Source organism: Parasteatoda tepidariorum, chromosome 9 (assembly GCF_982258835.1).
Source record: "Parasteatoda tepidariorum strain Cologne lab strain chromosome 9, Ptep-v5.0, whole genome shotgun sequence".
NCBI lineage: Eukaryota > Metazoa > Arthropoda > Arachnida > Araneae > Theridiidae > Parasteatoda > Parasteatoda tepidariorum.
In genome coordinates, this window is record NC_141763.1 from 75503835 (window position 1) to 75531142 (window position 27308).

General features: G+C 26.9%; 1 protein-coding gene across 1 annotated transcript; it reads left to right on the forward strand.

The window, feature by feature from the left end:
- The first annotated feature begins 172 nt into the window (after positions 1 to 172).
- Positions 173 to 23985, forward strand: Suv3 (Suv3 RNA helicase). Its single transcript, XM_087152149.1, has 15 exons — positions 173 to 605; positions 2002 to 2079; positions 2189 to 2296; positions 3821 to 3935; positions 4853 to 5027; positions 7443 to 7554; positions 8294 to 8463; positions 12359 to 12410; positions 12536 to 12664; positions 12742 to 12835; positions 14376 to 14676; positions 18108 to 18287; positions 20298 to 20446; positions 21755 to 21924; positions 23669 to 23985. The coding sequence occupies exons 1-15, from the start codon at positions 356 to 358 to the stop codon at positions 23908 to 23910; spliced, it is 2325 nt and encodes a 774-aa protein (XP_087008275.1). The 5' UTR covers positions 173 to 355; the 3' UTR covers positions 23911 to 23985.
- Positions 23986 to 27308: the final 3323 nt, after the last annotated feature.

Sequence of the window (27308 nt, forward strand, 5' to 3'; positions counted from 1 at the left end):
GCCGCCTCGTGGCAATTCTTAACAGTGACTATAAAACATATTTAAGTAGATAATATTCATTAATTATGCAATAGTACATGTAAATACAGACCGCTCTTAAAGTTTAAGTACAGATCCACAAGATGGCGTTAAACACCTCCGGCCGAAAATAATCTTAATCGTTTCCCAAGCATCGATAACACTTCATTTTTTAATCGATTAATGACCATCACCATGCTTTGTTTGTTTACATTTTCAAAAATGAAGAAAGTGCGAAATATTTTGATTAAATTCTAAACTTCCTCATTTTCAAGAGCCCTGTCACTAAAAAGTGCAGTCAAATTATTATATTACTCTTTGAATAAATATCTACAAAATGAATTCTTCTGTGTATGCTTGTAGGAATTATGTAACTTGTTTTAATAAATGCGTCCTACCAATTTCTACAAGCAGATTATTTAATTACAAACGATTAGCACCAATATATTCTTACAAGATCACACCTTTCCGGTGGAAATCAGATAAAGATGACATATCTTCGATAGTAATACCAGTTCCCGTTGCACCTGCTAATAATGTAGATGATATCAACATTGGAGAAGAACTTTCAACTAAAATCAATAAAGGTGCCATAATAAATGAAATAAATTATTAATTATGTATATATTTTAATGCTTTTATAAATCAAGAATTTTTACCTCATCCAAATGAAATATATTTTAAATAACATTTTAATTTCCTTCATTGAAATTTGAAAAGTTTATGTTCATTTATTTGTTGACAAAAAATCTAATTCACATGGTAAACTTCATGACCAGTATATAAACCAATGTAATTAAAGTTACCAATATTATATTTTAGTCTATTTTATTGTAAGAACTTAAAGTAGCTGATAGGTTTTCATACCAGTATTCCAGTGTTGTGAGTATTATGATGCAATATTTTTCATTTTTAAGTAATGGGGATATTTCCATTATTGGTACCTGTTTATCCAAACAAAGGAATTTTAAACTCAAATAAAGGAAAATAAGTGGAGTTGTGCATGGGGATGACTACGAATTATACCCTTTCGGTTGGTTGCCTTGTGTGAGTTTTTTTTTTTTAAGTTTGTCATGGGCTACTACCCAGTGCTCACGCAAAACTTGGCCTTTATTTTACTGTAAGTGTTGTATCAAAATAGACAGATCAGTCTTTAAAGAATGATGGATTAAATTTCTAATGATAATAAAATTGTAGAGCACTCTGGTGATTTTTGTTTTAGCTAATATTTGCACCAAATTTTGGGGTAATCAAGTAGTGGCATATAAGATAAAAATATTAATAATAATCACACAAGGGGGCCAACTTTAAGGTTAATAATTCATAGCTGAAAAAATGTCTCGTTTATGACCCGTAATTGTTGTTATTATTTATTTTATAACTCTAAATTAGATTAATCAAAAAAATCATGTAAAATTGATTAATAATTTTATATATATATGTGTGTGTGTGTGTGTATTTGCTCATTTTAGTAAGAAATAATAAGTTTGTAACACATAAATACAAAAATTTAAATCATGCTAAAGCATAAAAGTTTTATTTATACACATTCAGAAATATGAAATTCTAAGACATAAATTATCTTATTAAATAAGTTTTATAATTAAAAAAAGCTTATTATTTTATTCAACTATTATTAATGACTGTGGATATGCATTTTAGTATATTGAATACATTATTAGGAAGTGAAAATCTAATCTTATAATCTAATGCTTACTTATTAAGAAATATGTTTTTTTGTGTTAGCAATAATTATAACCATATATATAAGTTATTTTGCAAATCAAATATGAGTCATTTTTTAACCAGTTATGAATAATTTTGCCTTCATTTTCTAGTGTTTCTGAATATGAATTCTTATTCAAATATAAATTCTAATTATGTATAAATTTAGTTACATCCAGTTTAAATTCATGATTGCTTTAAAATTTCTATATTTTTTCTTACATTCATGTAGGTTATTTTCTTCCCTTCCTATTTTAGTTGACATATTGAAACTTATTAACAAGTTCTTTAAACAACCCGAAATAACCATCATTGCTGCAGAAAATGGAATTGACTGTAAGTACTTAATTTCTTTTTGTCTTAAATAGAAAATTATATATAATTTAGATCTTTTAATATTGTTTATTATTTAATTGTTTTAAACTTTAAATTTAAATATTTCTAGCAAAATTATACCATAAAGCAGCCATCAGCTTTAGAAAATTTTGTACAGAATCCCCACAGCTTCCAGTTGATCTGCATATTGTATTTAGTGATATTCTTCAAGAAGCAGGTATGAATACCTAATTTAAGATATTTTCATGATTTCCATTTTTTAATTTGAAAAAGATTATTTGTTATTATTAAAAGAAAGAAAGAAATGTATTTGTATAACTTTTTGAAATATTTAAATTTTTATCTTTTTTTAATATAAAATGTAGATTAATTACTCATATATTGTTATACAGTATATCAATGAGTTTTAATTTTTAAAAAAAAAAATCTGAACTTTAATGAAATTATGATTCAAATACAAAAAAAAAAGTGATTTATCAAGAAAATTGAATTTTTTTCAAAAAAAATCAAGCAAACCAACAACTTTTGTGAAAATGTTATGATTAAAAAGAATTATAATAATAACTAAATGAAAAGAACCTCTATAATTTCAAATAATTGGGACCAAACAAACTATGCTAATCAAAACTCTTCATTCATTCAAAGTTAATTGTTGTCCCCATCTCAGAATTACGGTGACATTATCACAAAACATTACAGAGCTCTTACAGAAAGAGTGTTCTTTTAAAAAATAAAAAAATTTATTTTTCTTTTCTATAGAAATTTACATTAATGTTTGAATCATGCTTTTAGATAATCACTTTTTGACATGCTCAATTTACGTTGATGGTATCGTAAATCAATGTAATGTTTTGATTGTATTTTCAGCAGTTATTGATATTGATTTTCTCATGGTTTTTAAATATCTCGATATATTTCAAACGATATGGAAAATTCGAATCTTGTATTTGAGAATTTACTTTTTAAGTCAATGATTCTATAGAATTTTTGGCTGTTATTGCTATTGATTTCTTTATAGTTTGATTTTTATTGATAGTTTTTGAATCCAAGATTTTTTTATGCAATATTATTTATTACAATAACATAATCTCAAAACGAAACATGCTTTTGAGTAACCCTTTTAGAAGAGTGATTTGCGTGATTTCATCGTCGATCTTTTCGGCAATTATTACTATAGATTTCTTGAATTTTAATTATTTTTTTTATTGTGATTATTATTTTAAAAATGCAAAGAAAGAAATAATTTGTGCATTCCTCCTCCCCCCCCCCCAGCAAAATACAAGAATATCACCCATTATATTGAAATAAAAAATTATTAAGTTCAATTAAAAAAAATTATAAAGTTTCTGTAAACACAGTGCTTTTGTTATTTTAAATTAGTTACATATATTTTTGTTGTTGATAAAAAGTATCTCGTTGAAAGATGTTAGTGCTAGAGAGTTTTTTTAAAATTCATTATGAAAGAATCGATACTTATGATATACTTATGATTATACTAGAATCGATAATGAACACATTGGAGCTAAACTTATTGTATTTTATGGTATATTTTCATGTACATATAAGAGTATTATTCTAATCATATGATTTTAAATTATTTTGTCTACTTATTTTACCAGAAAACAAACTATTTCATTACAGCTGTTTTGAATCGTTGTGGTCGAATAGTTCTATTTCACTGTTTTTTTTTAAAGGTATTTAAATAAATAAAGACTCAAGAGGTTTAATTTTTGCTTTTCAGGTCATATAACTGATATACTGCCTTATTTTTTAAAGCATACACGAGAAATATTTCCTCATTTAGAATGCATCGAAGAATTGAAAAAAATTTGTGATTTGAGTGCCCCTCCTGAATGGTATGAATTTTTTTTTTTTATTGTCAACTTTTTTTTTCACAATTTATATCATTTGATTTTTTTTATAAAAAGATTGTTTATTTAAACTACTAAAATAAAATTAATTATGATTAAAATTATAATTTGTCAAACTTTTAATAAGATTTTCATCAATGATAATCAAAAATATATCTTTAAATAATTTTAAAAATACTTTTTATACTAGCTTATATTGCATATTTATAACTACTAACTACTAATCATAATAAAACTGTACACAGTTATTTTACTATCTGTATTATAGAAAATGTCATAATTTACAGTATATAAAGGTTTCTAATGCTATAAATGTAATAAAATAAAAAATTTCAATATATATCATGTGCAATTTGTATGTAAATTGATGCAATTATTATCTAAATATGCATAAAAACTGTGAATCCAACTTTTACATTTTGGTAAAAATGAGCCAGTTATTAATTACATAATTGAATATATTTATAATTGTAAATGAACAAATATCTAATGAAGATTTATAAACTTAAAAAGTATTCATAGTGCATTAAAAAGTATATATGGTGCATGATAAAAGTAATGTTTTTTTTTTAAAAAAAAATTGATTTGCATGAAAAATAATTTAAAAAATTTTTTTTTGTATTAAGAACGGAAGCAAAGCTTTTTTTTTTTACCTTGATGTCCTTGGTTGTGATTATTAAAAATGCATTTAATTTAAACAAAAATTTTAACTATTCATTAAACTTCTTCAAATAGAAAGACTCTCCTTAACAGGGGTGAATTGTGTATCAAAACTTAGGAATTCAGAAGCAGTTTTTTTGAATTTTTTCATTAATAACTATGAAAGAAGTTTTTTATTAATAAGATTTTTATAAAAGCTCTACTATGTTACTGTAAATGTCTTGCTTTTATTTTAATATCAGGTATCCTAATGCCCGTGAGCGAGAAAACAAGAGGAGATTGATATTTCATGCAGGACCTACCAACAGTGGAAAAACATACAGAGCCCTTGAAAGATTTATTACTTCTGAAAGTGGTGTTTACTGTGGACCTCTAAAGTTGTTATCTGTAGAAGTATTCAACAAGACTAACGATAAAGTAACTTTTTTTTTTGTATTTAAATTTCAAATAGCAATTAATCTTTATACATGTACATTTCAAAAAAATTCATTTTTAAAATCTTTATAATATACATATATACTAGCTAGTATATAATATATATATATATATATATATATATATATATATATATATATATATATATATATATATATATATATATATATATATATATATATATATATATATATATAATATATATTCTAGCTTTCTCTGCCACTCACCAATCCTGATGATTGCTTTGCAATAATTGTCATTTCTTGGCAGAAAGCAGTTTTTCAACTTACATTAAAATTATTCAAGTAACATATATGTGATGAAAGGAATTCTGTTTGCTTACGTTTCTGCCTCTACTTCCCACATCCAAATATTATTATCTATTAGTATTATACATATTTAGATCGATTGATGAACAGAAGTTATTTTTCTGAGTAATCATTTTTTAAAATAACTTTTATATTGTTCAAACAATTTTGATGAGTTCACAACCGTAATTTAATATTTTCGCAATTTAATATTTTTATTATTAATTTATTAATTTAATATTTTCGAATATATTAAATACAATTTTTGCTTACATCTTATCATGCATGAAGCTGATCATTAAGTTTTAAATCATTTAACAGGTCTCTTTAACTGTATTTTATAGCAGTATATTAATGTTATTTGCACAAAAATAATTATTGTAAAATGGTTAATAATATTAGACTACCTTTCTAAACAACTTTATCTTAAAATGTAGCGCATAATTACATTATAATAATAATAAAATAAAAATAATTAATTCTCTTAATTTTAAACTCTAAAATTCAAAGCGTAATAATAGCTGTAAAGGAAAATAACTTTAAATTAGAGATACACAAATACTTATAGAAAAACAATACCTTTATAACTGTACTGTCACCCTTAAAGGTTCCCAGGTTCAACAAAGGAATTGCTTGAAACATTTAACATTTACAACCAATTTTATTAAAACTCAATTTTTCAAACAAAAACACACTCAAAACATTTCCAAACTCTATCAAGTAGTTATCATATATTTCCAAATTATACGTTACTTCAAGTTTAAAATTTATCAACACAAAATTATCTTTTCAATAAAATGCAATTAAAAATCTAAGGCTCAATATTCTATTGCCCCAAATCTAGGAAGAAAAAAACAATTAAGAATAAAAGGCACACTTATCTTAAAATCTACTAAAATCAATTAAAAATATAGATCACAATATTCTCTGAATCCTGTAAACACGATTACAAATAAAAGGCTTATCTTAAAATGTAGTAGAAACAATGAAAAGTCATGGTAAATTATTCTTTTAAAACTGTACTAAAAGCGAACTTAGAGTTTATAAATTCAAATCAAAATGCGGACCAAATCCCTGGAATCCCCACCGGTATTGCTGCCAGACTCGTGGATCATGTCAACATTCCATCTTTTGATAAACAGCACTCCAACACTTCAAAATTCTTTGTACTTCCTTCTAGTAAGGCAGTTAGCAATTGTGGGACAACGGACTTTATGCATTGAGACGCTCTGGGTTGACAAAGAGATTCGAACATAGCGGCTCCGGAACTCAGCTCATCACTTTCAGTCATCAACTTAGCGGCTTCGGCTTAACCTTGCTCAAAATTCCAGCTCATCCACTCAGGGGCTCCGACCTAGTTCATACTTTTCAGCGACTCCAACTTTAATTCATCATCCTCTCAGCAGTTCTGTCTTTGTCCATCATCTCTCAGCCATTCTTCACCACCTTTTTATTCTCGTGTCATGAATCTCGGACTGACCCGTTTTCGTCCCGCAAGCAAAAGCGCAACTAGTGAACGTCACAACAGAAAAAAGTTCCATGAAAAAAACAGTCACAAATTAAATAATACATTATAAGAATGATGAAACAATACTAATTAAATATAAATAAACTTAAATACACATAATTCAACCCGAAAATCCTTGTTTAAAAGGATAATTCAAATTTATAATGGTGGTACCACCTGGAGGCAAATCATGTTATACACCATAAACACTCACGAGAATTCGAAAATAAGCAGAGCTAACCAGTGCAGCAATCTATTGATGAAATCGGCGAATTATTTCCGCTGAAAAGTAACCCATCTTTAAAAGTATTGATCAAGAAAAAATAAATAAATAAATTTCCATTTATTACATAACTTTTGTTAATTTTATGCTGATGACAACTAAAACAATATGGAAATAAATTAGGAAAAACTGGATCCTACCACGTGATTTTCCAGCCTATAAAAATCCTCGGACAACAATAGATAGCTGTCACGTTATCGTTAGACATACTCGAAATTGCAACAAGCTATTTTTTTTTTTTTGCTTTTTTCTTTTACTAACTAAAAAAAAATAGTAAAACTTTGATTTTTCACTTATAGGGAACACCGTGTGATTTAGTTACAGGAGAAGAAAGAAAAACTGTTTTACCTGAAAATAAAGAAGCTAACCATGTAGCATGTACTATAGAAATGGTATCTGCTGATAAAAAATGTAAGTCCTTCTCTATATTATTAATTTGTTTGCTAGAATTAAGGTGACCAGTTAGGCAAAGTAAATTCCATTTATGTGCATTTTTTGGTATATTAGGACTAATATTATTGAGTATTATTTTTTTTAAGATAGGCTGACATTAAACTGTATATTTATTCTTCCTAAATTAGCTCAGGATGAGTTATCTATTTAGAAGAATAGTCCTTGACCTGATTCCAAAGCTTAAAATCAGGCCTAGTGCCTATTTCTGAGTTTACTTAATTGAAAGATATTCAGGATAAACACATTAATTTTTCTATTATGCTTAGAACCAACCTCCTGGGTCAACATTTTTGTAGTTAGAATTAAAAATGGTTAAGTGATTTAGCATGACTAAGATGTTATAAATTAATAGCGTATTGTATTCATAAGATAAAGTATATTGTGTATAAGATGGAGTATATTATGTATTCATGAAATAGAATGTATCATAATTCCTTGCTCTATATTTAGAGTGATGTTTAAGAAAGTAATTTTAATTAAAATTGGTGTTTAACTTATTAATTTTCTATTATAAAGTTTTATGTTTTGAATAGTTTAACTGCTCTTTCATGTTCTAAAGGTGTTTTCATAAATTTGTATAACAGGATAATTAAGATTTCTTAAACAGTTATAGGATATTTGTTGTTCTAAGAAATTTTATTTATGGCAAAAAAAAAAAAAAAAGAATTTGCTTAATATGCTACAAATATATTTTCAGATGAAGTAGCAGTTATTGATGAAATTCAAATGATTAAAGATCAAGGTAGAGGCTGGGCTTGGACCCGAGCACTTTTAGGTATTGATGCTGATGAAATTCATATTTGTGGTGAAGAAGCTGCAATTGATCTTGTAAGAGATATAGCAAATTCTTGTGGGGAAGAACTTGAGGTATGAGCATTGGTTAAATATTCACATGTATTAAGTTTGTATGACTGTAATTTGATATAAAAATGAAAATTATTTTCATCTCTTTTTTTCTGTTAGGGTCAATAAGTTTTAATAGCAAGTATAGTTCTTAAAGTTTGAAATTTACTTTTTGTAATTAGTTTCAGTGAAATTAAAACTTGCCAAAAATTTCAGCATGATATGATATGAATACATTGCTTAATGGATACGTTCATTGCTTCAAGCATGATATTATTTCATTGCTTCATGAGCATACATTGGTATTCCTGAAAATTGAATTGAAACTGTAACAATAGACTTATTGAAAGTATTCAATAAATCTACTAAAATATATATTAACAATAGAGTTATGGAGGAATATATTAGAGTATAAGTTATATATACAGTAGAGCGCCGATTATCCGAACCCTTATTATCCGAACGTCCAATTATCCGAACTATGTCCCAATTCGTTTTTTTCCCCTTTTTTCAAATTTAGAACTTCTTAACTTATCGACAATTCTAAATTCAGAAGAATAAATAATATCCACTACATTTAATGACCATATTTAATTTACAACCTTTTTCGCAGTTTTCTTATAGTAGCTATACATACAGTTAAACCTACAAACCCTTTTAGCCCTCTTCAACTTAAAATTGTTTTCCAAGAATGCGAGCTTCATTTTGACAGTCTAGAACGTCAAAATGATGCTGATCCAGTTCAGTTGATTTAGTTAAAAAGAATAAAGGCTTCTCAAAAAAGAGCATCTTCTTTAAAACAAAAGTCTTTACTGAATTTCTTTTGAAATGGAAAATAGACAAAGAAGGTTTAAATCGGTAATTGACAAAAAAATTCAAAATGGAAAAAAAGGAAGTAAATAGATAAAAACGATAGAAAAATTGCTGAAAAAATTTTTTTAAACACGCCAGAGCTATTTTAAATAGTACTGCCAGTTCTAAGCCTGGAAAAAGTGAGAAAAGGGAAGTTAGAGCATAAATAATAATCATTTAAACTAGATTTTAAACAACTTTCCAATTATCCGAACTCTTCATTATCCGAACCACGCTCGGTCCCGAGCAGTTCGGATAATCGGCGCTCTACTGTATACAGTAGACTCTCGATTAACTGAGACGGTCAGAAAATGCTTCGTCCTGGATAAGCGAATATCCCAAATAATTCAAGTCATGCAAATTTTTAAGAAAAAAGGATAGAAAATGCATTAACTTTTTTTATACTGTCTTGCATAGTTTGATACCCAATCTCAGATTCGTGCATTAATGTTTCACCTGTTTGTTCATTTTCCAATTTTTTAATTACTTCCAGATTTTTATTTGTGCTGAGAATGACTCTTTTGTATTTTGACATGTTAACATAATGTTCTGTAGAAAAATTTTAATCGGAACAAAACTGATACTGTGATGACGGTGAATCATATCTCACCTTGTCCCACCCCACCAGCATTTCAGAGCGGTAGCATAACTGGTTGGCTGTACCCAAGATCAGCTGGATGAGTTCAATGCAATATGAAGGAAGGGTTAAGACAAATGCGGTCTTCCCGCATACAATCCAGACTTTTTTCTTTTTGTCATTCTGGATTGTTTCATTTTGTAGATCAAGTATGATCTATCAGTGCTAAGAACACTAATCTGTATAAAACTTGATAATTCTTTGTGGACATACATGAAATCCTCAGTAGAGGTACATAAAATGTCAATGAAACTTAGGGTGTGGAAGCTGAGAGTGAAAAGTGTGTTTTTGATTGGTTAAAGCACTTTACAGTCGAAAAAGAAGATGTTTTATAATACTTGATGCAGAGCCGGATTATACCTTTCGTAGGCCCTAGGCATAGCCGTTTTTGGGAACTCCCCTCCTTCCCTCACTCCTCCCCTCTTTTCAAAATATATGCTAAAATTTTCTTGCATATTTTTTTTAGCATTTTTATTAATATGGATTTTAATTTACAAATTTGTTTATCAAACTTTATCTGCAATACCGACATACTGCCGATATTGCAGTTGATATCAATAATACCATTATGATTAGTTCGATCGATAACTATGTAAACACTTCACGTCAACAATACAAGAACAAATTATTGCAACATTTTCAAAACATGCACACCGAAAAATCGTTCGACGAATTAGAATCGAAAGCACAAGTTCTTTTGCCGAATACTAAATATAAAATAAAGAGAACACGAAAACGAAAGAGATTTTTCGACGAAACAGTAGAACAAGAAGTAATTTCAAACACGAATCCAAGACAAATGTTTTTGTCAGGAATGTATTACGCCATTTTAGATTTATTAATTTCAGAAATGACTAAAAGGCGTAAAGCTTACAGTGATTTGTACGATGATTTCGGTTTTCTTGTTCACAAAAATTTGTCAGAATCTGAGATTAAACGCGCAAAATTTGGTGAAAATTTACTCATCCGATTTAGAGGAAAACTTTGTAGATGAATTTTCACTATTTTCAAATTTGTATGAACATAAATCTGCACAAGAAATGTTGAAAGCTCAAATTAAAGATAAACTTGTGAATACTTTTCCTAACGTTCACATTGCATTAAGAATATATTTGTCGATTCATGGACCAAATGCAGATGGAGAAAGATCTTTCTCCAGATTAAAATTGATAAAAAATTATTTGCGTTCAACAATGAATCAAGATCGTTTGGCATCGCTCACACTTATGTCTATTGAATCCGACATTTTGCGTAGTTTGGAATTCGACAGCATAATACAAGATTTCGTTGAATCCAAAAATTGCAAAAAAGTAATATATTAGATCATAAGATTCTGCAAAACAATTTATTACCGAAAAATATTATATTTTTATTTGTATCTTCATAATTTTGTGCAAAATACACTTGTTGTTTTTATAGCTAAATTATTTTTGTCAACAAATTTTTTTCTCCCAAGTTTTTCGTAGGCCCCTGAATTTCGTAGTACTTGATGAATACTTGGGTGATCTTTATCATTCAAGTAACTATCTAACAACCTTGTAGTGTAACTACCACTAAAATTATACAATTTCAATTCACTAGTATATAAGACATGTTAACTCGATACTATCTGGAGTTACCCTTTGATAGATGGTGGTTGACATGGTTGGTTACCCAACCCCACTTTGGTGACTTTCAGACGTGATGTGAACATGCCTAACTTGACAGTAATGCCCATTTTGATTTGAATACGCCTACTTCGGTAGAGGCTACACACTGATCAGTTGACTTGCTATTTGTGACTGTGACATTGTCCTCCCTGAACTGTTGTTACTCAGTCTCAATCACACACCACTGTAGCTCGTACACACTTGACTGCTAATAGCAACACAGGATTACCCACGCATACAACTGTGATCTTGATATAGCTTTCACGGCTAGCACTCAAAGCCCGGTAATCTTAATACAGTTCTCTCATCCTTTTGCATAACAGCAACTAATCAACTAGTGATATCCATTCATTGAATTCTATTGCAGATAAAATTCTGGTGGGAGAGTATTGTAGTGTAACTACCACTACAATTATATAATTCCAATTCACTTTTATATAAGACGTGTTAACTAGATTCTATCTTGGGGTACCTTTAGATAAATGAAAGTTGACATTGTCGATAACACTCACCTCACAACCTGTAACAGTGGTTTTTCAAGTAATATTGAAAGAAGCATAAATTGAGAATCATCAGTAGCTGTGCAACCTGTGTCATAAATGTATTGTAGCTAATAATGGTTACTTTGAATGTATAATAATATTGGCTTTAGTAATTTAATTACATTGCTTCATTTTGATAGTGATTTAATGTGATATTTTCATATAATGAAATATATTCTAGGTTTATTTGCAGGAATAGTTTACCTCATGCAATATACTAATCTATGTTATATTTTTAGATCAGAAGATATGAAAGACTTACACCTTTAACCTTAGAAAATAGAGCCTTGAGTAAGTATAATTTGTCTTTAAGTAAGCTAAAGATAGCTTTCTAGTATATTATATTTATTTAATTTTTAATGAGTTAGTTCCTTTCTATTTTTTATTAAATGTTTTCCTTCATTTATTATTTTTAGTGGATTTAAATAATATTCAACCAGGAGACTGTATTGTATGTTTTAACAAAAATGACATCTTCAATGTTAGTTTAGAATTGGACAAAAAAGGCTTTGAATGTGCTGTAATTTATGGTGGACTTCCCCCAGGTACTTTCTTTTAAAACATCAGCTAACAATCATGTAGTTAGTTAGTACTCAATGTCTCAAAATTTCTTAATTTTTAGGTACAAAATTAGCCCAAGCAAAAAAATTCAATGATCCTAATCATCCATGTAAAATTTTAGTAGCTACTGATGCCATTGGCATGGGTTTAAATCTGTAAGTATATTTTTCTTTAAAGAGCTAAATAATTTCACTATTTAAACTTTTTTTATATAATGTTTTCTCTGTTTCTTACTATTTTTTATAACTGTTTCAATAAAATATAACCATTCTCCTTCTACTTAAGAGAATGATAAATCAACTGGAAGGCGTTTAATAAACCTCTTTTCTTATTTAAAAAAAAAAAAATTATTTTATGATTGACAAAAAAAGAAAAACTTTTGATGCTATTCCCATACCTTACAACTGGTCGTAACATGTTTCACACCCAAAATTTTCAGTGTTTTCAGAATGACTCTTGACAATTTTAAAGCTATGTAGATCTTAATTGGTACAGTGAAGCCCTGATTATCCTCGAATTCCACAAAAAAAATTTCAATTAAAGTGATCTATCATCGAATTTTTTTTTTCCTTCAAAAAAGTGTATTTTTTTCCCACTTTTATGTATGCTTATATGAAATAAGCATGTACTAATTTTTCCTTTACCATTCATTGTTTCAGTAGAAATAAAGCAAAGATGTATATTTAAAATGTACACTTATGAATGAATAAATTTTAAAACTATTTTTCATATTTCGACCTTACTTTTTGAGTTTTTTCTGATTATCCACAATTTCTGTTGTCTGAGATGCTCTTGTCACCTAATTCCATGGATAATCTGAACTCATCTGTATTTCAATAAGGTACCCTAGAGCAGTGTTCCCCAACCCCCGGTACCGCGGCTCGGGATTTGATATGCGGTCCGGTGTACCGGGCCGCCCATTTCAATTAAACTAAATTTAAATTCCTAGGTTTATACCCCAAATTAAAAATATCAGTGTTCCATTAAAATTTTATTTATTTAAAAAAAGGGGCTCCGAAGGTAGTGACATAAATTTTATAATGTTTGTAATCTATCGTTGTCTTCGATTGCCCCCAAATGGAACCATCTCATTGCAAAGAAACAAGCTCTGGGTTCTCATTGATTTAACGTTCTAGTAAGTTAAAATGTTAAATCCCTTTATATTTATTTTTTGGTGCAACTGTATTTTATTTTGAAGGCATGTTTAAATACAATTAAATTTAAATTAATAAATAAAAAATACAAGCAATCAACGTCTCCCCCCCCCCCCCATCATCAGGCTGCGGTAAAATTATCAAACGTTAACAGGTCCACGGTAATAAAAAGGCTGAGGAACACTGCCCTTGAGCATCGATTGTTGGAACCTCTTTAATCAGAATATCTCTATTAACTAATTTTTTTCCCGTGTACATAAAGTTTTTTTTCTTTTTTTTCTAATTCTGCTATATGTATGTCATTTAAAAAGACACTCTTTTTGCTGCATGATAACATAAAATTTATCATTTTATATGAGTAACAAATGTTAAGTTGGTGGAAACATGTAATTTTTTTAAAGAAAATAGTATACCTTTCGGAGCAAAACTAATTTTAGATTTGAAATCCCTTCACCTGAATTTAGTTTTTGTATAAATGTAACGAAAAATTTGTTCCTAGAGTAATAACTGCCATACCAATTTTTTAAACATTATTTTTCAGGAGTATCAGGCGAATTATATTTTATTCCCTAATGAAACCTGTTATAAATGAGAAAGGAGAAAAAGAAATCGATACTATATCCATTTCCCAAGCTTTACAGATTGGTGGAAGGGCTGGTAGATTCAATACTCAATTTTCAGAAGGTTATGTCACAACTTATCGAGCTGAGGATCTTGATACCCTGACGAAGTTAATGAGCAAAGAAAACCAAGTTCTGGAAAAAGCTGGGTTACACCCCACTGCAGATCAAATAGAAGAATTTGCTTATCATTTGCCACAAGCAACACTCTCCAACATAATTGTAAGATATTAATATCATTCTGTTCTAGCTAAACTGTATCTCTAAATCATTCAAAAGAAGAAGAAAAAACAGTTGCTACCATGACTTTACAAAAAACAACAAAAAAATTAACTGTGTATGCTTCTCACTCTCATATAGTAAAAACTATTGAATGAAAAATATGAAATATCAGACATTTTTAGAGAATTGTTTAAGGAACATTTTGATATGAAAATATTATTTATACAGACATTTAGATTTTAAGTATGTCTAAGTTAGTGGTTTTTGTTTTCCTTGTGCTGCTTAACTGTATTCAACCTAAATTATTAAGGTTATGTTTATGGTTTTTACAGTCATGCACTCTAATGTGTGACAATTCAAAACATGTTTAGCTTTATTTAAATTTCTAATTAATTGTAGAGTAATTGATTTGTAATTTACATTTTGTTTAGGCATTTTAGCTTTGTTAAAGTAAAGTGTAGACTAATTACCGGACAATTATAATTTTTCAGAGCCATCCACTCGCATGCCTGAAATGGAAAGAATCTTGATCTTTCTTTTAAATTTTGAACTAGTTTTGTAGTCAATCAGCTTCGATTCGATAAAATCCATTTATATAAACCAGAATGTATATTTGTTTGGAAGATAGCATGATTCAGCAGTCCACACTCATTCAAAAGAAATTAATTTTTGATTATTTTAATTAAGAACTTGATGTTAGTATTTATGCAAAATATTATAAAGAGATGTTTAAAACTCTAGCCAGTGTTTCTAATCCTAGATATTTATAGATTAATTCTATGCAGGGTTCGTGATTTTTTTAGAAAAAATCAAAAAAGTCAGATTTTTTTGATTTAAATCGGATTTTTTTGATTTAAATCAGATTTTTTTTTTTTATTCAAATACACTATAAGAACTTTGATTTATGACAAAAAACGCTTTATAAATGTTTAATTAAAATTAAATTAATATTAAAATTATATTATAAGAATATTTTAGAAGCTCTAACTACCTAAAACAATTTTTCATTATAGTACATAGCTTTGAATGCATAGCAACTATTTCGAAACAAATGCATGATTGAAATTTAAAGACTAGATGAAATAGAGAATTTAAGGAATACTTTAACTATAAAACAAAGTTTCAATTACCAAATCATAATTTTAATTTAAAATTGTGATTTCCTTTTTTTCTCTCTTGATTTTTAAAATGACTAAATAAATGTAACAGATTGTGTTTATTAATGCAGTCATTCATCAAAAAATAAATAAATATTTAATCTATATATTTTTATATTAAAATATTTGTTTTTAATCCTATATCAAAACAGATAAGCTAAAAAAAATCTATATACTCATTGAAATTTTTTGTTCACAAAATTTCTTTATAAAAAATCTGATAATGTCAAAGATACTGTAAACATATGAGAAAAAAATACTTTAATCTGTACTTTCAATCTCAAGAGTCAAGAGTTTTAAAGATGTAATTTCGATTGTGTTAGAATTTAACACATACCAAGAAAGAAAGTAATTTCGTTAACTAAAATTAATTAATGCAGCAATTTATTTAAAATAAATTTTAAAACTAAGAAAAGAAATAATAAAAGTATCAATAATTTAAAACACTGTTTTTTAACTTTTTAAATCAATATATACATAAAAAAAAATTGTTGATTTAAATCAATGATTTTTTTAAAAAAATCATTTGATTTAAATCATGATTTAAATCGTGATTAAAATCAAGTTGATTTAAATCAACAAACCCTGATTCTATGTAGCTTAAAAGTATCAATACACTGTTCGGCGAGAACTGATAGGGAAAATAAAGATATAGGGTTATTGCTTATTGTCAACATTACCTACATCTACCAGTTCCTTGCTAAGTTAGTGATTCTTTTCTTATCTTAGCGTTTCTGTTGGTCAAATTCACTCTGCTTGTCTTAACTTAGGCCAACGGTTATGCCAAGCGTCCGGTGACTTTGTTTAAGTTTGCTATCAGTTCTTGCTGAACAGTCTATAGTTTACCTGTAGATAACCAGTGATATATCATGAAATATTGATATTTTTTAAGTGTCACAATAATGATTATGGCGGAAGTTGTTCTCCACCAGTAGCCGCTAATATTCGTATAGTGGAAAATAACTTTTCATGATTGTTCATTTTGGCCATTAATGAATGGATTAAACAATTAACAGTCTCCAGGAAAGAATAAACAAATTGTTTAGTGAAATTTAGATTTTATTAAGCATAATTGGTGATATAGAGAATGGCCATTTCTTCATCCAAAAAAAGAAAATCCCTTAAAGGGATGAAATCAGAATACTCTCTTATTGAGAGATCATACAGCCAGAATATCATTTCTGACGGTTAGGAATTGAGACTGGGGACACTCCCAGTCTCCACAATTTTGAAATTAAAAGTGAATACAATTGTTCCCAACGGACACAGAAAGTATGGGCAAGAGATCAAAAATTGGCCAATTATCAAAATATAACATAGCCAAAACAAAGACAACCAGCATATCAATATTGGCTTTAAAAGAATACCTTGGCGATCACGAGTCGCCAACAAATTTATGAGAATTATTACAACCATGCAACTGAAACATTTAGCGATTTAGAATAAAAAGTTTTAAATAGATTTTTGTTTTCGATTAGAGGCAACAGTGAATTAATATGTCTGCATTAGTAATGAAATAAAAAGTATCCGTTACATTGATCTATAAGAGAAGAATAAATATTTTCTTCTCATATTAGAAGATTAAGTCTTTGATTTATTTTAAATGTAATTCTATTAATAAAAATAAGCTTAAGTAATGAAAGATATTTTAAAAGGATAGAAAATAAATATGTAATGCCAATTGTGGCATCACATATATATTACAAGATTTATTCTTGTACTAATATATATTATATCATGAATACCATACCTAACAATATTATTGATTAATATTGTTAGGTATGGTATTCTATATTTTAATTATTGAATTTACAATAAATATTGAATGTGATAATGTCATGTGAATTAAATATAATTATCAAATAAGATATCACGAATGATAATAAATTTCATTTTGATAATGAAAATATTTTTCAATGTAAAATTAATAATAATGTTTAATAAACCTTGAAAGATATCATGATATATCATAAAATATTGATATTTCCTGACAATATATTGTCATATAAAAATTTTGATATCATCCATAACTACTGTAAATTTCTTTCTATCTTATTTAATTCTTTCTCTAATTAATTGGATACTCATTCTAAACTATAAATTAAACTTTTAAAAATACAAATGAATTTTAATCATGCTGCTCGGTAAAAGAAAAACAAAAAAAAAAAACATTTTTTCTTACTAAGCACAATTTATCAATTAATTTGTTTTTAAAACAAATTTTTGAATGCATTTTTTTCCTTTAAGTACAAACTTAACAATGTTTTCTCTTAGGATATCTTCAATAGCCTCTGTGTGATAAATAGCTCATCTTATTTCATGTGTGATACAGAAGGATTCAAAGCTTTAGCTGATATGATTCAAGGAATACCACTGCCTTTAAGAGCACGCTATGTTTTTTGCTGTGCACCAATCAATAGGAGGCAATTATATGTTTGCACAATGTTTCAAAAAGTAATTATTATTATTTATTTATTTATTTTAATTAAAGATGCACAATCCTTGACAGAAAAGTAGTTCTCTCAAATTGTCTTTACTAAAAATATGAAAGAAAATAAAATAAAAAATATGTTTTTAGTTGTACTCCGTTAAGAGTAAGTTACTGATTGAGTTACAGCCACCAAGTTATTGTGACCTAGTGATTAGTTGTTTATATATTGGTTGTTGTATGCATAAAAATAGTTGTTTATCCTTAAATGCATGGTTAAATTTTTATTCCCCACTTAGTTAAATCACCATGCGTTAAATATCGGTTTGTAATATAGAAATAAAAAACAATCTTTAATTAAAAATTCTATTCTTTCCAAACACTTATTCAAATTTGTATGTATTTTCAAGTAAGCTTGAAACACCTTTTTTTCCTCTGCATTCTAAAGATTTTTTTATAATATTTTGATATAAAATTTTAGCATTTGGCAAAATTTATTTTATTACTTCTTTTTTTTAAATCATTTTTGTGCTTTGTTCGCTAATTTAGATAAATAAAACTCTCATAAGTTATAAATTAATCTTATGAATTATTTTAATGACACGATATCTGGTCCCTCCATACTTAATTCTTTTTCATATTATGACTTTAAAGCATTATTTAATTATATCTGCTATAAATATCTTAATTTTAATAATCGAAGTTATAAATATATCTCGCTTCTATTTAAGAAAAAATAGAAGCTCAAAGTTTAGTTTTTTACATACTTGTTTTAATTGAATTGCAGTGTTGATTATGTGAATGATACATTATTTTTTTTCTTTTACATTTAAAACAAATGAACGTTTTGTGGTAGTTAACATTTCTAATGAAACAATTTGTTAAATTAAAATTTATGCATAATTATAGGGAAAGAAAAAAAGAATTCAAGAATAATAGTCACTGACTTGGTATTTTTGCACAGCATGAATATTAAAAATTGATCATCTTTCTGATGTTATAAAAATGATTCTAGACTAATTTATAACAGCTTAAATATTAACCTTTTCCTACTTATTTTGCAAAAACTCATAAATACAGGGTATCTGTGCACCTGGAAAGTCATGAATTTCGGTATTGAACAAAATTTGCCATGAAAAAAAATCATGGATTTAGGTTGCCGAAATATCTAATTTTTAAAATGAAAATTACCCCCACAATGTTCCGAATACCTGAATTTGTAACAAAATCAAAACTCACAGTCATATTTTATTAAAATCATGCTCTTTAAAAATTATGGTGTTCTTTCAAAAAATGAACGAAAAAAACATCATTTCTAGGGCGAATTATCTTTTAAATTTCTTTGGTTTCAACATTTTTGTTAATATTATTTTTTTTAATTATAAAAATTTCAAATTCCAGCTAAAGCAAGCCAGTCATTGTCGATTTTTTTTAAAAATTATGGTGTTCTTTCAAAAAATGAACGAAAAAAACATTATTTCTAGGGCGAATTATCTTTTAAATTTCTTTGGTTTCAACATTTTTGTTAATATTATTTTTTTTTAATTATAAAAATTTCAAATTCCAGCTAAAGCAAGCCAGTCATTGTCGATTTTTTTTAATTTCGACACGAGAGCAGAAAAATCATGAGTATTTTTTTCTTTTCCCATGAAATATCTTTAGAATATACTTCTGAAGAAAAAAATTTATTTGCTGTTGTATTTTTTTCAGCTATTTTATTGCTTCAACTCTTTCTTTACTCTGTTTTTTAAATTTAAAATCTATAAGTATGAAGATGCAGAGTATAACAGTTTTGGTTATATGTATCATTTCAATGAATGTTATTATAACTTTTTTTTTTTTTAAATTTGTTGTTGTGTTTTAGTCGGAGAAAATTGTAACTTCATTAAGTCATGAAAAATTCTTGGAATTAGTCATGGAAAATCATGAAAAGTCATGAATTTGAAAATCTAAAATGTAGCAGATACCCTGTAAATAAAATAAATATAACTTGTTAGTCTATTTGTTTATTTTCTCTTACCTATATCAACATCCAGTTTTCTAGGCAATACAGTCAAAATGATCCTTTGACAATTGAAAAACTTTGCAGAACAATAGGCTGGCCATTTTCATCACCCCAAAATATTTCTGATTTAGTGCATCAAGAAGCTGTCTTTGATGTTCTGGATTTATATCTTTGGCTGAGGTGAGTGACAATTGTTATAAATAACAGAGACATGTTAATAATATATAATTTTGTGTAGGGATGGTTATTTGCAGCAAAAGTATGGTTAATTTGGTCAAGAGACTGCAACACCCTTGTTCTTTATTGTTTTCTTAAAAATGCTAATGTTTATTTTTCATCTCCACTGGTTCTTACATAATTTCAAAAGAAATTGAGGAGGTTTGATATTCGAAATAACATGATAAAAAATATTTAATTCATTCGTTCAAAAAAAAACTTATTTAGTAATAAAAATGGTTTTTGTTTGCGAAAAAAGAGCAATGACACTTTTACCATAAAAAAAAAACACTTAGGCAAAAGTAGTATACTGTCTTGTTTATGTAAAAAATATTAATTATCTTTAAGCCTATTTCAATAAATGTGTAAAATTGTTATGCATAGTATGATTGCTAAGACTTGTCATTCATTTCTGTTACTTTGGTGTTCAATTATTTATTAATTTTTTATTATCCAACTTCTATGATAGCTAAACTTTATTTTAAAAAAAAATTGACATATATTTGTTATGCATAATTTTTCGTTACTATTAGTTTGCTTTAGACTGCATGTTCTATCTGTTAATAAAATATCCTAATCCCATAAGACAACGATTATATTTTTTAATATTACTAAACAGAGGAATATTTGCACTCATTTTTTTTTTTTTTTTTTTATCAATTTGAAAACTTAAAGTAAAATGAAATGTGTAGATTTATAACTGGACAATAATTGGGTAGTAGCAGTTTTGATAACTTTTATGTAAAATAAAAATTCTTAAAAGCAAATATCTAAAAAAAAAAATTTTTTTTTAATTTATAAGTTTATCTTTAATAACATCTTTATAGCATATATCAAACGACATAAAAAAAATTCAATTTTGAAAATGGGCTTTATTGCATAACTCATTTATAATTAAGACAATTTTTACAAATTATATTTTTACATTTTTTAACATAAATTCAGATTAATTATTATGTTTGATTTGCCAGAAAGGTTTTCTAGTTAAATATTTATCAGACGAAACTTCTTACATATATTTGTCTTTCTCATTCTCAACAATGATAATATTTGCTATAATTTGTAAAGATTATAGCAAATATTAAAAGCAAATGAAATTACACAATTTATTTAGGTACATTTGAAATGGCAGTTAAAGATCTTTATGGTTATTAAAGATCATAAATTGCAGCATATGTAAATGCCAAATAACACGTATCTTTGTTGTGTGATACTTTTTGTTATAAACATATACCATATCGAATACTGTCTAAGTTTGACTTTTAATTTTAGTTATCGTTTCCCGGATCTGTTTCCTGATGGTTCACCCGTTCGAGATATTCAAAAAGAACTTGATGAGCTTATACAACAAGGTGTATTCAATATCACTCATTTGTTGCAAGCCAGCAGTCGCAATGATGCAGGTGAAGACAGTGAATCTCATTACCCATATAGGAGAAATGGTATGAAATATTTCTAATATCAGTTTTTACAATTGTTTGCCTAATTTATAAATGTATTTTTTTTTTTAAATTTAAATTTCAAAAAGCTAAATGATAATTTTTGTCATGGAAGAGGAAGACCCGAAATCATCCCGAGTGATATTTTATTGACAATCCCTTATAATAGTAGATAAATTTTGTAACTATTTTTAACTGTACTTCAAGTTTGTTAAAAATGATGTGGTTAATCACACTTTTCGATTAAAGCAGAGTTGAGATGAAACCTTAAAAAATTTAATCTGCAACATTTATACATTTTGTTTTTTTAAGGTGCAAGCATTTTGTTTCATAAACCTTTTTCTAAGATTAAGACATAAGTTTAAAAAATTTAATTTTTAAGTGTAATAGTTTTTATGTCTCATACTCCAACTATAGGATTATTATTGAATTTAAACATTTAAAACAAATTTTAAAAGCAACTACACTACTATAAATCAGATTTAGTTTATATGTTTAATATGCTTGCCCTCAAAGTCTGTAATATAAGGCAGACAAATCAAAAAATTCTGTACGACTGGCTGAAGTGTCAAAACATCTATACATTTTGTGACAGTTTTAAATTCAGTAATGATTTTGCAATTATCTGTGTAAATATCGCGATTAAATTAATACAAAAATGGGTCACATTGCTTGAGATTAGAACAGGTTAGCCTTATTTGCTCAAGAAAAAAAAAACTAAACAAATTTAATTTAAATCTCAGCATAAATTTTTACATAAAGCTCAATAATAAAACTCTCTGAAAATACACAATTTATATTTCATATATAAGTTGATAAATCATGTTTTTATTTGAAGTAATTCATACAAACTTGTTAAGAATGTGCAAGATTTGTAAACTGGTTTAATCTGAATTCCTTTTTTTTTTCCCTCACAAGTTTTTTAAGTTGCAAAAAGATTTGCCGTTGAATTATTACTGTTCTATACAACTTGAGTATGCTGTATGCAACTAATTTGGAGAAAAAAAAATGATAAAATTGATAGTCTTTTTTATACCAATCAAACCAAGATTTTTCTTTCTTGCTTTATTCTTGGCATATATTCGAAGTTTTAAAATTAAAAAAGAAAAACTATTATGCTGAAATAATTAATTTTTTTTTCTCTCCATTTATGATCAGTCATTAGAACTACAAGTAACGAAACTACTGTAATCACTACTATATAATGTGTTACTTTTTGAAAAAAGCAGTGTAGTTAGTAGAAAACCTAGCAAAAACACACCTGGCCACTACTTTTAACATGTTTAGTAAAAATAAGGCTCAAAATGTAAATAATTTCTGATTGGTGCTGATTTACAATTCTATCAGTAGATAAAATAAAATGCATTTTACTTTGCTATAGTTTTTTTTTTTTTATATATATATTTATTCATTTAACTTGAGCATTGAATATTTAAAACTTTTCTAGTATTTCTTGAATTAAATATTAGCTGTCAAGAAAGGCGTAAAGAGTAAAAAAAGGGTTTAATCAATGTTTATATTTTCTCAACTTTTAGTTTTTTTTTTTGTTTTGTATTTTTTAAATATTAAACAAGAGTGTAAATTCATAATTAGAGATTACATTTCAAAAGTAACTTGTAATGACAACATATAAAAAAAAAATGGTTGTAGTTAACTACAAAAAAAAATATAGTTTTCCTGGCCACTGTTTATGATATAGTGTGTAAGTTTTTTCAATAAATTTAGACAATATGTTTTTCTTTTGTAGCATCATCAGAGTCTAATGCCTTAGACACAACTGAATTTGAATCAGGATTTAGAGAAAAATCTTTAGGAAAAGGCCGTTTGACAAAAGAACTTCTAGACAAAGGGCTCATTACTCCAGAGATGCTACAAACTCTGCAAGAGGAATGGATTGAGGAAACACAAAGCTCGCCTTTTAGTTCGCCAACAAATCGTCGTAAATTTTCAAAAGTACACACTAGACGTTCGAAGAAAAAAGACTTTTAGCAATTTAGTAGTTACTTAATATTTAATGTACGGAATATATAGAGTTTTATTTTTAAAATAAATAATTTAATGAAAGAGCTAGTCAGTGTTCTTAAATAGGGTGTTTCTAAATAATGTTTACTATAAATGATATTAAACATTTAAAAAAAAAAATTCTAATATATTTTGCACCAAAGTAACTTGAAATAGAAGTTGTAATTACTCATTTATAACTGTGTAAAAATAAAATATTTTTATAGGGTATCTGTATCATATTGATACATATATGATTCAAGCTCAAGATTAATTTCTCATTAGCTGACCTTAATTATTCCACTTTGCTCAATTTACCTTTAAAGCCAATTAATTAATGTTATTGCTCCTCAGTAATGTGAATTTTGTTGTTGTTCCTCTTGTAAAAATGTCATAAATGATATTTTTACATAATCATCCATCATATGTGTACTTACTTCATTTATGATTCTAACTTGAGAATAATTTCTCATTATTAGCAATCTTTGAAAAATCCTCCACTTAGCTTAATTTACATTTAAACCCAGCTAATTAACATTATTGCTCAATAAATTATATTTTTAGGGGTCTATCCAGACATTTTGTGAAAGGTCCGTTTTCGTAAAATTGTGAGAAAATTGCTCGTAATTTGTGAATATAAAATAAACGTTAAGTCACATTCTTTCAACCAGGGTCCTGCTTTTATGAATTTTTGCAAATTGGGTCCTGTTATTACAAAAAACTTTTTCAAGGAATTTTTAAATTGTAAATAGATACAAGATTATGCTCAACACTGAAAAATTAAATTTTAAAAAATAAACTGCAATTGCTGCTACTAAATTAGAGATGCAACATACATATAATTGGTATTTAGCCTATACTGCTGAATGCAGAATATTAATTTCGGAGGAATAAAGGAAGAAGCGTCTGCGGAAGATAAAACTTAGTTCGTTTGCATTTGTCTTTCTCCCCCCCCCTTCCTCAGAAGGGTTTATTCAATTAACAAAACAATAATGAAGATAAACAAATTTGTGAAGGGTCCGATTAAAAGATAAAAACGGACCCTTCACAAAATAATTTAAGTTAAAATATTTTGTGAAGATTCAGTTTTTATAAAAAGATATTTTGTGAAGGATCCGTTAATGGACCCAAATTTCTTCTAAACAGACCCCTGATTTTTACAGGGTACTTCCTCATCATATATAATTAAAACTTAAGATTAATTTTTCATAAGTTGTCTTTAAAATAATACTAAATTTAGTTAGATTTAGAACCAGCTAATTAATGTTATATTGTACCTCAGCAAGTTGGGATGCAGAAAAAGAGGTTTTGTTCCTTCTCCTCTATCAACAGGGGTCATACAGTTTATGATATGTTTAAATTTACTTCAGTAACTCATGCAAAACAATAATCTGAAGAAATACAATATTTGACACAAATGAACTTCAATATTTTAGTTGTAATTAATGAAAGTTTTTTTTTTTTTTAAATAATAGGTATAGTAATATTCACTTTCAATGCTTGCATAACTGAAGAAGGTAACTCATATTTGAAGTTTACTAATTGCACAATCAATTGAATGTCACTCAAACTTATAATTTTTTTTAATATCCTATGCTCAGCTTGGGTCAATCAGCTATGCGCTGTGAAATAAAAAGATGGGAAAAACCAGAAGAAGTATCCCCATTGTCAGTACCTTTCAATTTGGAGCACACAAAGAGGTATTATCCAATTAAAAAACTTAACACAAGTGAAAAAAAATCCTGAATTTGGAGGCAAGAATTTTGAAGTTACCACTAAAAAGTTTTCTCAATGTTTCTAACAATAAAGAAAGATATTTTGAAAAAGTTTGTTACATAAAATGAAACTTTATCTAGAATACAATAAAAAAATTCAATGTATAAACAACTTACCAAACTTATTCCAACTAAGCAATAAATTACTTGGATAGCAAAAATGTTTCAGTAACAGTGAAACAAAATTTTAAGACAAAATATGTCCTTAAATTGAAATATAATGGTTAAATATATTTTCATAAACAGAAAGTGCAATGAAATAAAGGATATGACTATAAACTGTATACAAAAAGTAAGAGATAAATTTGGTGTGCTTCTATAGTATAAAAACAAACTTTAAAATTTGTGGAAGAAAAATTCTTTAATTTCGTATATTACTAGACATAATTAAAAATTACTTTGGTCAAAACAGTATTATGTATTGATTAATTGTGATCGTACTTTTATTAAGATGGAAAATTGATATCAAATTTAAAATTTATTTCATATTCTTTTGTTTTTCTCACAACTGATGAAATGAGATATATCTAGAAACAAACAATTTTACAATTACTTTCTCCCTTGCCTATTTTATAAACCAAATATATTTCATAAAATTCTTTTTAAGTTCATTCACATAAATTTCATTTACGTAACTGTTTAGTTTCTGGCTTCATAAAGTGGTATTACTGGTTTCAAACAAAATTACTGTCCATAAAACAGTGTTTTAAGATCAGTGTTTAATACTGTATTCTTCAATTTGACCCTAAAGACAAGGGAACTCTTGGAGGTATAACCAACTCACCTTTTCAAAAAACTTTTTAGTGAAACTAATCCATATTTATATTAGATTACTGTGTTAGAACTGAACAAAATATTTCATTTAAAAAACCTCATTAACATAGCTGTGAACACAGAATTAAAAACATCCAATAGATTCTATGGTACAATATAAACTACAGAATAAATAAAATGCTCCTATACAGGATATTTTCAGTCTTTTTTTTTTTTAATTGATTAGGTAAAATAAGATAAAAAGTATATTAACAGAAATAACTAAAAACCATTAAAAAAATTTAATGTTCTTAATTTTTGAATTTAGGAGTTTAATAAAGATTTTTGAGTTAATTTAAAAAGAATTTATGAATTAAAATTAGGTACTAAAACTTAATTACAAAAAAGAATTAGCATTTATTTCTATTTATTTTTAATACACTTTCTTTTATGCTCATTTCATTATTTAGTAGATAATTAAATTAAAATTCTAACAAAAAATTCAAATTTGATTGTTTTTTTAGAAAATGTACCATTCTAAGGAAATATTTTAAAATTTAAATTATCATTTATTTAAACAAATAGTTTCTATATGAATAACAGAATTTATTGGTAAAATCAGGAGGAACTTTTAAAAACCAATAGTCTACTCGAAAATTCTGTAACGTCGCAAAGATGCATTATTAAACCGTAAAACTTCGATTCAATCAGTACTGTTGTATTTCGGTCAATATTCTGTAAAATATACCCATTTCCATATCTAAGTATACCATAACTAATCTACTAAATTGTCCAAAAAAAAATAATAATAATAATAAAGTAAAAAATGAAACTTGAAGATAGCAAAAAAACACTAAA

Excerpts from the sequence above, each read along its gene's own strand:
- Suv3 (XM_087152149.1), top strand. The coding sequence starts at position 356 with ATGAATTCTTCTGTGTATGCTTGTAGGAATTATGTAACTTGTTTTAAT. Across the intron at positions 2,297-3,820 it reads TGATATTCTTCAAGAAGCAG|GTCATATAACTGATATACTG; the intron begins GTATGAATACCT and ends TTTGCTTTTCAG. Across the intron at positions 8,464-12,358 it reads CTTGTGGGGAAGAACTTGAG|ATCAGAAGATATGAAAGACT; the intron begins GTATGAGCATTG and ends TTATATTTTTAG.